Source organism: Neopsephotus bourkii, unplaced genomic scaffold, assembly GCF_033783945.1.
Source record: "Neopsephotus bourkii isolate Nb327-2 ecotype Australia unplaced genomic scaffold, CSIRO-AGI_Nbou_v1 NB_838, whole genome shotgun sequence".
In the NCBI taxonomy this organism is placed as follows: domain Eukaryota; kingdom Metazoa; phylum Chordata; class Aves; order Psittaciformes; family Psittacidae; genus Neopsephotus; species Neopsephotus bourkii.
Window position 1 is genome coordinate 2,990,849 of NW_026901334.1, and position 14,423 is coordinate 3,005,271.

The 14,423-nt window shown below is 47.6% G+C and overlaps 1 protein-coding gene across 1 annotated transcript; it reads left to right on the forward strand.

The window, feature by feature from the left end:
- Window positions 1–498: 498 nt before the first annotated feature.
- Window positions 499–11,383, forward strand: LOC133213704 (cytochrome b-c1 complex subunit 10). The gene is made up of 3 exons (XM_061356127.1): window positions 499–616; window positions 1,771–1,905; window positions 11,260–11,383. Exons 1-2 carry the CDS (start codon window positions 567–569, stop codon window positions 1,889–1,891), a joined length of 171 nt encoding a protein of 56 aa, XP_061212111.1. The 5' UTR covers window positions 499–566; the 3' UTR covers window positions 1,892–1,905; window positions 11,260–11,383.
- Window positions 11,384–14,423: the final 3,040 nt, after the last annotated feature.

The window sequence follows — 14,423 nt, forward strand, 5'->3', positions numbered from 1 at the left end:
CATCACTGCGAGAGGGACATGGAGGTGCTGGAGAGGGGTCAATGGAGCTGGTGCAGGGCCTGGAGCCCAAGTGTGATGGGGAAGGGCTGAGGGACCTGGGGGTTCTGATGGGGAAGGCTCAGGGGGGACCTGATTGCTCCCTGACAGGAGGATGGAGCCAGGAGGGGCTGGGCTCTGCTCCCAAGGAACAAGGGATGGGACAAGAGGAACCGGCCTCAAGCTGCACCAGGGCAGGTTTAGATGGAGCTGAGGAACAATTCCTGCCCCAGAGGGTGCTCAGGCATTGGAACAGGCTGCCCAGGGCAGGGACACCTTCCACTAGGCCAAGTGGATGCGCTCATGGCCGTCAAACGGGGCCAGGACGCGGGTTGATGCGGGTACCACGGGGCCGGGAGGGACGAAGACCGGGAATGGCGGATCCGTGGTTCCCGGGGGGGGGTTGCCATGACTACTCCGCTTGACTCAGGCAGCGCCGCGGACAGCCCCACCGCGGCTCTGCCGCACGAAGGCCCCCGCGGCTTGCTCATGCGCGGTGGGGGTGACTTTGAGGCCGGGCAGCCGCCGCTATGCTGTCTAAGGTGCTGGGGCCGCGCTACGCCCAGCTCCTGCAGACCTGGTGGGTTCGGGTTCGGGTGCGGGTGCGGGTTCGGGTTCGGGTTCGGGTTCGGGTTCGGGTGCGGGTGCGGGTGCGGGTGCGGGTGCGGCGTCGGCTTCGGGCTCGGGCTCGGGCTCGGGCTCGGGCTCGGGCTCGGGCTCGGGCTCGGGCTCGGGCTCGGCTTCGGGCTCGGGGTTCGGCTTCGGGCTCGGGCTCGGGCTTCGGGCTCGGGCTCGGGCTTCGGGCTCGGGCGCTTCGGGAGCCTGAGGGGCTTCCCGAGAGGGTTCCGTGGGTCTGGGCAGTGCGAGGCCCCGGCTGGGTTTGAAGGGGTGGGTTGAGGTCGGTGGTTCGGCTCCAGGTTGCGCTGGGTGTGTTTAGGGGATCCAGGGCTGTGAGGAACACGGGGATGAGCAGGGGCTGGCGCAGCTCCTGCATGGAGCCAGGCTGAGAACACTGGGGCTGTTCAGCGTGGAGAGGAGAAGCTGCGTGGAGACCTCAGAGCAGCTTCCAGTGTCTGAAGGGGGCTACAAGGATGCTGGAGAGGGGCTCTGCATCAGGGACTGCAGTGATAGGACAAGGGGTGATGGGTTCAGACTGAAACAGGGGAGTTCAGGCTGGAGATAAGGCAGAAGCTCTTCCCTGTGAGGGTGCTGAGGCGCTGGCACAGGGTGCCCAGAGAAGCTGTGGCTGCCCCATCCCTGGCAGTGCTCAAGGCCAGGTTGGACACAGGGGCTTGGAGCAAGCTGCTCCAGTGGAAGGGGTCCCTGCCCGTGGCAGGGGTTGGAGCTGGAGGAGCTTTAAGGTCCCTTCAACCCATCCCAGGCTGTGGGTCTGTAAATGCTGCAGTGCCCTCGAGTGCCGCTTTGCAGGGTTGTGTGAGGGCGAACGACCGTGGCCTGCAGGCTCGGGTAAAGCCATTGTGAGCCATTGCAGTCAATGGTTAAAGAAATCCATGCATCTTTTCCTATCTTGGTAACGCTCTTCTTAAATGAAATCACCCCAAGCCTTCCTTGTGATGGTCTTGGGGCCCGATGCTTTATGAGATTCTCCATGATCCCTGCCAGGCTTTTCCCTTTTATTAAAAGCACTTCCCCAGGTACCTTCGCATTTGTCAGACCGTTCACAGTGGCGAATTAAAGTTTGCCGGCAGTGTTATATGTGTGTGTCTTCCTTAGGACTCCCACCCTCATGACGTGGGGCAGCGTGGCTGGTATCGGTGTAATATGGGGCACAGACTGGAAGCTGGTCCTTCAATATGTTCCCTACATCGGTGGCAAGTATAAAACTGAAGACTAAGCTTCTCTCTAATGGTAAGTTCTGGTGGTGCTTCTCTTAGCTGAAATAGCGTGCTCTTGGTGTGACACTTGATGAGCCCGGTCTGGCCAGGGCACAATCAGGTGTTATTTGGTCCAAGTATGCTCAGTTTGAGTGTTCAGGACTTGGTCCCTTTCTGTGTGGGGCTTCCCAGAGCGCCAGGAGGATGAAATCTGAACCCAGATCTGATTGTCGAGTGAGTATTGTGCAGGTGGTGGATTCTGCCCAGCCTGGTGTAGTTCTTGCAGGGTCAAATCAAGTTATTGATGCTGAACTGAAGAGCGTTCCGAGGCAGGATGGCTTCAACCTCGTGACTTTTTTTGTTGCTAGGTGAATTCAGACTCCTTTCTGTTCCCTGTAACTCCTATTCAATCGAACATTCAGGGAAATTCATTGGGAAATTGGCTTTCTCCAAGTGATTTTAATTTCCTTCTTTAATTGCGTATGAGATGGGTTGTTCTGAATCTGACTCTGCCCCTCTGCTCTCCTGAGACCCCACTTGCAGCACTGGGTGCAGTGCTGGGGTCCCCAGCACAAGGACATGGAGCTGTTGGAGCCAGTGCAGGGGAGGCCATGAGGATTGATTCGGAGAAAACTCCAGGAACAAACTTGCCAACAAAGTTTTCAAGCTGACAAGCAGGTATTCTTTATTGCGGCGCCGGGAGACACGGGGGATAAATCCTCCTAACGTGTGTCCCCGTCGTACTGCTTATACAAGCCACCCTTATATAGTCACTGGGCATACATACATATTCATGAGGCTACGTATGGATTACATCATTTTCCTGAGAGTTCCCCGCATGCGTACAGAATTGTGGTGGTGGTCTCTGAGGGTCGGTTACTTCTTCCAACAATCTTCATCACTTCGGGCGCCTTTGAAGCACGCGCAGTAGATGCTGATACCAGTTTAATTGGTTCGTTAGCACCATATACAATAATCCTCCTATCCTCCTACTTATCAGTTAGTTTAACTGTAGCCCATCCTGGACACCTGCAGTTCCCAGATACTCCTTATCCCTGTGTCCTGTTCTTCTAGACTGTTTTTCTTAAAACTAGGCCAACTATAACAATTTATCTCGTGAGAATTCTCAGTATGTTCTCTAGCTGTACTCTATTTTTTCTCTATATATCATGCATCTCAGTAATTTTTCATTGCTGCCGTTACAAAGCCATCAAACTTAACATTACTTAAAACTACTTATAAAGGTTTCTATATCCCATTTTGTGATTTTGTGCCCCTTTGTCTCAAATTCCCCCCTTTTTCTGTCCTTTTGCAAATTCTTTTGCAACATTTTATATATTACCATTACCACCAAAAGTCTTTTTGAAATAATATCCCGTTTCTACCTGGTGCTTAGTTTCATTCCGTTTCCATTCTTCGTAATTTATCATAGACCGTTTACAACACCAGAGGGAACATTGTATCATACCACAAGTAATCAATATTAAAATAATTAACACCAATATTCCTGCAACCAGTTGCCTCAACCAGGAGAGATTGGGTAACCATGAAGTTAACTTTTTCCATGTTTCTTCAAAGCCCCAGGAGGTGCCATCCATGGCCATTTCACAAAATATCTTAGTTTGTTTCCAAATTTCCTCCAGATCTGTTTCAATTCCACCACTTTAGTCTGTATAGGAACTACACCTTTCATTGATTATAGAAGAAACCCCTCTTTGTGATGTCAGTAACATGTCTAGAGCCATTCAGTTTTGTAATATCACCTTAGATAGGCTAGTTATCTCTTGTTCTGCCTGGATTATATCGATGTTTTTACTTTCCATTTCCTCTATGGTTGCCGAGATATTTACAATTGCCTTCTCTAATTCACTTACTGCCAAAGATGGAATTAGCCCTTTTACAAAACTGTGAAATGAGTTGTGCTGTTGAATAATAGGGTTAAACCCTCAATTAATTCGTTCAGCAAAACTTCTAATCCAGGTCCCGGAAGGGTACCTGTTGATAATAGTAAAATTGGGTATTACAGCACCTAAGGTGCATGCCCCCTTCCAGTTGGGGGGTAGAATCTTATAAGCATTTTTCCACATAACCAATACCATCCTTTCCCTTTAGGAATGGGCCATCACTGAACTACGATACCATCTATGTTAATTGTTAATTGTATGATTGTAATTTGAATGGTGACCTACATCTGTGGCATTTAAACAAGCCTGATCTCCTACTCTGGTTTCTGATGTAATACCCCTTTGTGCACAGGTGTAGTATTTATTACCTGGGTTAGGATTAACTATTTCAAATGTTAACCTTTCCTTCAAATACAGATCGCTATTGTTCACCCACAAATTTGTCCATGAGACAGTGTTAGGAATTGGAACTCCAATTAATGGGAGATCCAGGCTTTCTCCTGATTTAGGCAACTGTGCACACACCCAACAGTCATTATGATGAAAATATTAGTAACATTCTGCACTAATTTCAGGTATAAATTCTGGTCCCAAGCTTGTGCGCCAGTTATCATATGAGTCCAAATTATGACCGACACAATTTCATACGCAAGGGTACTGAAGGTTCGATCCACCCTGTCTTCTCTGGCTCTGATGCTTTCTTTATTCTTGAATAATGTGCCCAAGCAGGTTGTTCCTTTATCTTCACTGCTGTAAAGGTGATCAATAATATCTGGTACAGTCCGCTCCACTTCTCCTGTAGAGGATCTCCTGAAAAATTCTTAACATAAACCCAGTCTCCAGATCTGAAAGAGTGAATTGGATAATCCAAACCTCTTGCTCTTTTCCCTATTATCTCCTCCAATTGTTTTCCCAGATTGATCAGAAACTGTTGGAGATAGCCTTCTCCCACTTCCTGAAGACTTTCTCCTTTAAACTGGGACTGATGCGGTCTTCCATACAAAATCTCAAATGGGCTAACCTCTTCTTTTGACCGGGGTCTAGTTCGAATTCTTAATAAAGCCAGTGGTAATGCCTGGTACCAATATAAATTTGTTTCCTGACATATTTTACTAATTTGTTGTTTAATCAGATGGTTCATCTTTTCTACTTGCCCACTGGCCTAAGGCCTATATGGAACATGCAGTTGCCAATCAGTTTCAAATTTTTTCCTAATTTCTTGTAACAATTTTGCACTAAAGTGCGAGTCTCGGTCAGAAGAAATTGCCTCTGGTACCCCAAAATGATCTTATTATCTTGTTAAATAATATTTTAATCACTTGTTTTGCATTATTTATTCTGTAAGGGAATGCTTCTGGCCAGCCTGAAAAAGTATCCGTTAACACCCATAAATATCGATAACCACCCCTTTTTTTTTTTTTGGTAATTCAGAAAAATCTTATTTGCCACTGCTGTCCGGATAACTTCCTCTCCCAATTGTCCCAGTTTGATTTCTATTTTCAGTCTTAGGATTATTCTTAAGACATAGCTGACATTGTTTTGTCACTAATTGAACTGTGGTGTATAGATTTGTTTGTCTAAATATTTATGCAAAGAGTTGCTACCCCAATGAGTTTTATTATGTTCTTCCTGAGCTAACATCCAGAGCTGGTTATAGGGGATTACAATTTGCCCACCAGGTATTTGAGCCCAACCCTCTATTTTCCTGTCCCTTTAGATTCTCAATCAATTTTCTATCCTCTTTTGAATATCTAGGTTTAGATTTTTCAATTGGTAGTTTGCCGTCAGGGATTAAGGACATGATTTGAAATTGTTCAGCTGCTCGTTTGGCTTCAAAATTGGCCAAATTATTTCCAATTTCTTGATCAGAGCCACCTTGTTGATGTCCTTTACAGTACATAACAGCTACTTCTTCAGGTAGCTGAACAGCTTCCAGTAATTGTAGAATTTCTGTAGCATGGTTAACCTGTTTCCCTTGTGTGTTCAAAGGTCCACATTCTTTCCAGATAGCACCATGGACATGGACCACACCAAATGCATATTTAGAATCAGTCCTAATATTTATCCTTTTATCTTTAGCCAGTTCCAGGGCTCTTATTAATGCTATTATTTTTGACTTCTGGGCAGAGGTGTTACCAGGTGAAGGTTTAGATTTTTTTTTTTTTTTTTTTTTCCTGTGAAGTGGTGGTAATGGCATATCCTGCCTTTCATTTACCATTTTTCATGAAGCTACTACCATCAGTAAACCAAGAATCAGCATCTTCCAGAGGTCTTTCTTTCAAGTCTGGTCGGCTCGAATATACAGTCTCTATGGTGGTCAAGCAGTCTTTTGTTAGTGGTTCTGTCGATTGTTCCTGCAAAAGGATGCTGGATTCACAATGTTAGTGACCGCAATTTCTGTATTATCCTGTTCTACAATAGTGGCCTGGTATTTAAAAAAACGTGAAGGAGATAACCTCCTTTCTGCTCCAGGACTACTGATACCACATGGGACACTAGTACAGTAATCTTTTGTCCCAAAGTAAATTTGCAAGCCTCTTTAATATTTGTGATAACTGCTGCCATAGCTTTTAGGCATCTGGGCCATCCTTTGCTCGCTTCATCCAGCTGTTTTGAAAAATAGGCCACTGCCCTTCTGTAGGGTCCTAGTTTTTGAGCAATGACCCCCAAATCTATTCCTTGCTCTTCACAGGAATATAGCCAAAAGGATTTAGTCACATCCAGGAGTCACAGAGCTGCAGTTCTCATTAGCTCTGTTTTTAAATTTCTAAAAACCCCTTCTGCTGTATCAGTCCATTCTAAAGAGGGAGAGTTTCCTTTCAACAGTTCATATAGGGGTCTTACCAGAACACCATAGTCATGGATCCAAAATCTGCACCATCCAGTCATTCCCAGGGATGTCCGGAGCTCCTTGACGGTCGCTGGTCTTGGAGTCTGGCAAATGGCTTCTTTTCTAGCAGTTCCAAGTTCTCTCTGTCCTCCTGTTATTTCATATCCTAGGTAGGAAACTTGGGTTTGGGTTAGTTGGGTCTTTTGTCTGGATACCCGATAACCATTCAGTCCCAGAAAATTTAACAATTCCACTGTCCACTTGATACATTCTTCCTTTGTTTCTGTAGCAATTAACAGGTCATCCACATATTGTAACAGAGTCCCGTTTGAGTAGGTGGCTTCCATGATTCTAGTTCTCATGCTAGCTGATTTCCAAAAATTGCTGGACTGTTTGTTTTTTTAACCCTTTATGTAAACTATCCAAGTTAATTGAGTTTCCCTTCCTCTGTCAGGATTTTCCCATTTAAAAGCCAATAATTGTGGCTTTCTTTGGCCAGTGGTAAGCAAAAGAAAGTGTCTTTTAAATCCAGGACGGCAAACCATTTTTGATTATTATTCAATTAATAATCTATATTTTAAAATTTATCAATTTTTTTTATTCCCTTTGATCTTCTAATTTTAAGGGATACTGTTTTATTCTAATTGGGTAGGCCCCCCCCCTTTTTATTTCCACTATAACAGGCAAAGCATTTTTCGCCTTACCTGGAACTTCAGGTGCCCATACTCCCACATACACCTGATTAAGGATTTCTTCTATTTCAGGGAGGTCCTCCTTTTTGCTTTTCTGTTGAATTAAACTCAAAACTGCAATTAATTGTTTTTAACTCTGAAGTCCATTTTGCCTTCTTTAAATGTTGCTTCTCGCCCTAACAAAGATTTTAGAGAATTTGGCATGCATAAAAATTTATGCATTCCAATTTGTTTTCCCAATTTGTACTTTAAAGGTTCCAAAAAGAATGCCTTTTTTTTTTTTTTTTCCTCTTTTCCTTGGTGGCCAGTAGCTCCCACATCTGTAACGAATTCTTTTCTCTCTTATTTAACACCAAATAAGTTACTCCTGTATCCACTAAAATTCCACTTTATTTCCCCTAGTTCATAGTCTTAATGTAACCAGTGGATCTGCTAGGGTAGATTCCCCAGGTCCCCGTCAGTTTAGTTCCAGTTCAGTCACCGGAGCCACTCCATGGCACTGCCCTCCCCAGGCAGTCTCACTTCCAGCGTCCAAAACCCCCATAGCACGCACACCGGTCCGGTCCCACAGAAGAGAAGAGCCCACTCCCCCACCTCCTGCAGACATCCCTCCTCCCACGCTCAAACACTGGAGCTGCTCGAGCTCCCCTCCTTTCCCCCTTGGTTTTCCTTTTTTTTTTTTTTTCTTTTTCTCACAGCAGCTCCCCCTGCTCTGCAGGGCCTGCAGATGCCTGCCTCTGCAACGGCACTTCTGGTTTAACCCCTTCTTAACTCTGAATGTGGATGTGCCGCTTGTTGCCAGTGACAGAAATCTCTTCCTCCTTATCAATATCAGATAGGACAGAGGCAGAGGGTGCTCCTCTCGGAGGTACCTGTAGTACGTGATTTTCCACCTTATGTTCCTGATTACTGTTTTTTAACTTTAAACATCTTTCCCCAATATCAGAGGCTGAGCATCTCCAGCGTAACTTTCAGTTTTTCCCTGTCCTTTTCCAAAGCCAAAATTAAGGAATCTGGTGGAGCTATATTAATTTTGCATTCAGTCTGTCACTCTGTGTGATTTCTTAAAGTGAAAAACATATCTACATACATTACTTCATCCCATTTTCCTTGCCCCCTTAAAACAACATTAATTGTAACAATGTATTATAGTTCAGAGTTCCATTTTTAGGCCATTTTTCCTGATCTTCCAAAGTATACAAAGTGCCACCATTGGTTACAATATTTTACCAATATTTTCTTATTTACCAAGCCCCCAGGAGACCCTCCAAGTTTTTTCCAGTGTGCCAAAATGCACCCAAAAGGATTCTTTTTCAAGATCTCTTCACTCTGCTGATTTTCCATTATCAATCTCACATTCACACACACACACACAGATGGGATCCCCAGACATACTCCACAGAGTTACAATACTTGAGACAAAGACAGAGACTTAAATTCAACCAAACAAACAACAGTTAATAACACAGTTATAACATCCTGTCAGCAGTACCAGAATCGCAAGACCAAAATCATTACTGTAACAAGCCACAAAATAAGCGAATACCAGTAGAATCAAAAGCAATACTTCCTAACCCTTATAGCTCAGACCATATTGTAACATTAATAGGGGGGTTTCCTTGAACCCTTTATAGTTGACCAGCCTGTCAGTGTCCCAGGAAGGATGAGACCCTTGTGTCCGACCAGCCTGTCTGCGTCCCACTGTGGGAGCCATACTGAACAGCCCACTGTATCGGAGGGTGATTCTACTAACCTATTCAGGGACCCCCGCTGACAGCATCACTGAAAAAAATCCCTTATGGGCTGTTGATAGCACACTGGACCCAAAACCATTTCCACAAGACACCCCCCTGTGTCTTGTAGGACTTAAATCACAAGATGATACCCCCTGCTTAGTTATAACAGTCTGTCACTGATACCAAAACCACAAGACCAAAATCCTTAATATAACAAGCCACAAAATAAATCAAATACAAGTAAAATCCAAAACCTTTTTCTGCAAGACACCCCCTGCGTCTTGCAAGACCCAAACCACAAGAAGCCCCCTGCTTCCTTTGGGTGTATACCAGTAAAATCCAAAACCTTTTTCTGCAAGATACCCCCTGCGTCTTGCAGGACCCAAACTACAAGAAGCCCCCTGCTTCTTGTGGGTGTATACCGAACGGACGCTAGCAGCCGGGTATACGCCTTTACCTACGAGATTTCTTATCTCGATTTACGGAAGGCTTCCAAACCATGCGTACGCTTACCAAGCCAATTTACCAAACCAATTTACCAAACCAATTTACCAAACCAATTTACCAAACCGAGGTGCCCCCTGCACCTTACAGACTATACAAAAAAAAGAATACCTTTTATGAGATGGTCCTTGTCTGCTCCCGCAGCGATCCGAATGAGCCGAGGGGTCCCTCCAGGAAAAATTCCCGAGGGCCCTAGGGAGCCCTGTCCTCAGCGGGTCCTGCAGCCGAGCAGAGAGGGTCCCATCTGGGTCGCCAAATTGATTCGGAGAAAACTCCAGGAACAAACTTGCCAACAAAGTTTTCAAGCTGACAAGCGGGTATTCTTTATTGCGGCGCCGGGAGACACGGGGGATAAATCCTCCTAACGTGTGTCCCCGTACTGCTATACAAGCCACCCTTATATAGTCACTGGACATACATACATATTCATGAGGCTACGTATGGATTACATCATTTTCCAGAGAGTTCCCCGCATGCGTACAGACTTGTGGTGGTGGTCTCTGAGGGTCGGTTACTTCTTCCAACAATCTTCATCACTTCTGGCAGCCTTTGAAGCACGCGCAGTAGATGCTCATACCAGTTTAATTGGTTCGTTAGCACCAGAGACATAATAATCCTCCTATCCTCCTACTTATCAGTTAGTTTAACTGTAGCCCATCCTGGACACCTGCCATTCCCAGATACTCCTTATCCCTGTGTCCTGTTCTTCTAGACTGTTTTTCTTAAAACTAGGCCAACTATAACGATTTATCTTGTGAGAATTCTTAGTATGTTCTCTAGTTGTACTCTGTTTTTTTTCTCTATGTATCCTGCACCTCAGTAATTTTCCATTGCTACTGTTACAAAGCCATCAAACTTAACATTACTTAAAACTTCTTATAAAAGTTTCTATATCCCATTTTGTGATTTTGTGCCCCTTTGTCTCAGGATGCTCAGGGGCTGGAGCAGCTCCTGCATGGAACCAGGCTGAGAACATTGGGGCTGCTCAGCCTGGAGAAGAGAAGCTGCGTGGAGACCTCAGAGCAGCTTCCAGTGTCTGAAGGGGGCTACAAGGATGCTGGAGAGGGGCTCTTCATCAGGGACTGCAGTGATAGGACAAGGGGTGATGGGTTCAGACTGAAACAGGGGAAGTTCAGGTTGGAGATAAGGCAGAAGCTCTTCCCTGTGAGGGTGCTGAGGCGCTGGCACAGGGTGCCCAGAGAAGCTGTGGCTGCCCCATCCCTGGCAGTGCTCAAGGCCAGGCTGGACACAGGGGCTTGGAGCTGCTCCAGTGGAAGGGGTCCCTGCCGGCAGGAGGTAACTGGCTAAGGTCCCTTCCAGCCCAACCCAAGCTGTGGATGCTCTGATTGTAAACATCTACAAGTGCATCTTGTGGTGTCCCCACAAGGCAGTGGAAAAGCTCTCGTTATGTAGAGGCAGTGAAGTGACCCTGTCTTAGTTTAATGTAGTTTTAGCCACTAGTAGCAACAGGGATGTTCTTTGTTTTGAAACAAGAGCTTTGAAGTCTCATTGTGCATGAATCATCTGAGGAGGAACAGAGGAGGAGGACGTTCCTTCCAAAGAGCCTGTAGGCCTGCCTGCCTTCTGCCCTGCTTGTACCAGCTTCTGCAACAGAAGCTCCTTGCCTGGATACTGGAGCCTTTTGAAGTCTGCCTGTGCTGTTGGCTGCTGTAGCACTTTGCAGGAAGCACTGCTTAACGTCTTGCTTTGTGTCTGTTGTAGGAAATGCATTGCTGGATAGCGTTCTGGAGCCGTCCATCCGCTGAGACCCTCCCTCCACTGAACTCAGAATGCCCAGTAAAGATTCTGCAACAGGTCCTGGTGTCCTCTCCCTGGAGCACTTCTGACCACTTGGTTGGGAGCACGTCTGCCTTCCCTGGCCAGCCTGCCTCGCGCTCTTCCACTCATCACCATCACAGCAGCTCTTGTTGTCACGGGGGGAGTTTGATGGGCAAAATAAACCAAGTGAATTACAGTTTTGCCTTTTTCAGCGTGTGTTTTGCCTTCTTAGGCCACGTTCTTTAGGCTGGACTCCTTGTTTGGGTTATGTCTTCAGCTTGTTTGGGTGTGTGTCCTAAGGAGGAGCGTTTGCCTTTCATCCTATACCCGTTCCTCAGGCATCAAGCAGGGGATGCTGGGTTGGATAAGCCTCTTTATTTGTTTGTGGGTAGTTTTTGCTCCTCGCTCCTCGTAGTGCTGTAGTTCTTGAACTGTTCTTAGTTATGTCTTCATATTAAGCTAATCATTCCCACATCAGTAGCACTTTGGACTCATGCATGCAGTTAACTTCTCATAGCCAATATTGCAGTGGTTTATGGTACTTAGTTTAACGCAGGGTTTTGCATCCTTTTACCATCAATCTGTGGACCCCTTCAAATGCCTGGTGGGGCACACATCTTGGTTGAACCTAGGGGCTCAAGGCAGGCAGTCTGCAATCCCTGAGGGGCTTTCCATGTACTTAGGGCTTAAAGAGCAGCTTGGTCACTTTCTTAATGTGGGGTTTGAGTAGGGAAAGAATCTATCTATACTTCATGCATCCCGTATTTGTGTCATGGTTTAACCCCAGCTGGCATTACAGGGGCAAGCCACCAGGACAATTCATCACCATAAGCTGCTGATGAAACAGAGCCCTTGAGGTGGAAACATCTTCAGCTGATAGAGAAAACAAGTGCAAGAATTGGTTTTGATGTGGTCTCTGCCACTGAGGTGCAGCAAATGGCTCAGACTTAGGGGTGGAGAGTTCATCCCTTTCCACGACAACCACAAAACCCTTGTGTAAGACCAGTGTCACTGTTTTCCCTCTGTTTAGTGCCAAATTTCACCGTGGTATCATTTTGGGCTGTCAAGAAATGGTGGAACCTCTTAAGGGAAGAAGCTGTTGGAGCGACTGTGCTGCTTGAGTGTCCCCTGCAGGGCGGAAGGCTTCCAAGTGGTATTTCTATGGGGAGCTGTTGTAAACCCTGCCCGAACGGTGGCACTGTGCTGGATGAACAGGGTAATTGCTTAAGCATTGCTTTGGCATCACCACTGATAACAAATTGGGGGACAGGGAATACAATCTTCACATACAAACCATGCTTTGCTGCCCTGCTGCATCCAGCAGAATGAGGCAGAAGCTTATGGTACGCAGGGATGACCATGCTGTTGCCTCCATCTCTCCCACTGCCTCGCTGCAGCAGTGCTCCTGAGCTCCTCCTTCACTCCCAAAAGGCCAAAGCTGCTGTGCCTTGGGATACTGAGAGTGTGGGTTTGACATCAGCCCTGTGCTGTGCACATTGGTACCGACATGGATCCGCTTCCACCCTGAAAGGGGACGTGATGCCAGCCTGATCTCACTCCTCACCAGGGCTGGAAGCTCCGACCTGGAACAGTGGGAGCCTCTGCTCGTACCTGTTGGACGTGTCCAGACAGGACAGGCAGAATGTGCTGCTGCTGCCTTCAGACACCACCAAGCCTGGGCTTGTTCCCTCTGCTCCTGCAGAGGAGGGAGCCCTTCAGAAAGCCTTGAACGTGCTCTGCCTGTGTTGCCCACCCGCCCAAAGCTCCTGGCTGTCTCTGCTGCTCACACTGGGGCTACCTTTAGCAACGCCCCGGTGAGAGCACTGTGTGCAGCACCTGAGATCAGAAGGTGTTTAAAGGAGGAAACCGTATTTAATCCTTGCAAGCACTGCGAGAAACATGGACTCGGGCTTGCTTTGGCCTTCAGGGATTGCTGAGCTGCTTGTGTTTTCTGCAGCGTTCCCAATGATGTCTCTAACCATAGGGTAATACTGGAATCCCTAACGTTTCTCTTTCCAGGAGAGCAGAAGGACTCCAGAAATACTCTATTAGAAACATCTGCATCCTCTGGGGAGACCCCCCCTGCAGCCCTGATCCAGCTCTGGGGCAGCAGCACAAGAGGGACCTGGAGCTGTTGGAGCGAGGCCAGAGGAGGCCATGGAGATGCTGCGAGGGCTGGAGCAGCTCTGCTCTGGAGCCAGGCTGAGAGAGCTGGGCTGGGGCAGCCTGGAGAAGAGAAGGCTCCTGAAGGGGAGACCTTAGAGCAGCTCCCAGCCCAAATCGTGCTATGATTCTTGGGCAGATTTCTGTTCAAATAGTTACAGTTCAGGTGTGATCAGTGATCCCTCTGTTTCCAGTACCCTGGCATTGCCTCTGCTCTAGCAGCTGGTTATTCTTCAGAATGAGCCCACCAAATGTCCCATCCATTACATGAACTAATCAGTGAAGACAAGGGCTCAACAGAGGAGAAGAAACTTCAGATTCTGGTGGGTTCCAGTGGAGGGGACAGCGGGAGCCAAGTGCGCAGGGCCTTGGGTTTACGCAAATCAAAGATCACAGAACCCCAGCCTGGGTTGGGTTGGAAGGGACCTTAAAGCTCCTCCAGCTCCAACCCCTGCCACAGGCAGGGACCCCTTCCACTGGAGCAGCTCCAAGCCCCTGTGTCCAACCTGGCCTTGAGCACTGCCAGGGATGGGGCAGCCACAGCTTCTCTGGGCACCCTGTGCCAGCGCCTCAGCACCCTCACAGGGAAGAGCTTCTGCCTAAGAGCTCAGCTCAGTCTCCCCTCGGGCAGGTTCAAGCCATTCCCCTTGGCCTGTCCCTACAGGCCCTTGTCCCAAGCCCCTCTCCAGCTTTCCTGCAGCCCCTTTAGGTTCTGGAGCTGCTCTCTCAACAGCCAAGTTTCCCCTCTCCCTGCACGGGAAGGGTCTGGGCTCGGCGGTGGTGCCAGTGCCGGTCCCGCTCCGTTGTGTCCCCGCTGCCCGGGCCGGGATCGCTGCCCCGCGGGTCCAGGACCGCAGGGGGAAAATGCCCAAAGCGGCGGTGCCGGGGCCGCGGGGAGAGCTTCGGGGAAAGGGGGGAACCGGATAAGCACAACTCCCGCCAAG

Coding starts and splice junctions, on each gene's coding strand:
- LOC133213704 (XM_061356127.1), top strand. CDS start 567: ATGCTGTCTAAGGTGCTGGGGCCGCGCTACGCCCAGCTCCTGCAGACC. Junction 617..1,770: donor GCCCAGCTCCTGCAGACCTG/GTGGGTTCGGGT, acceptor TGTCTTCCTTAG/GACTCCCACCCTCATGACGT.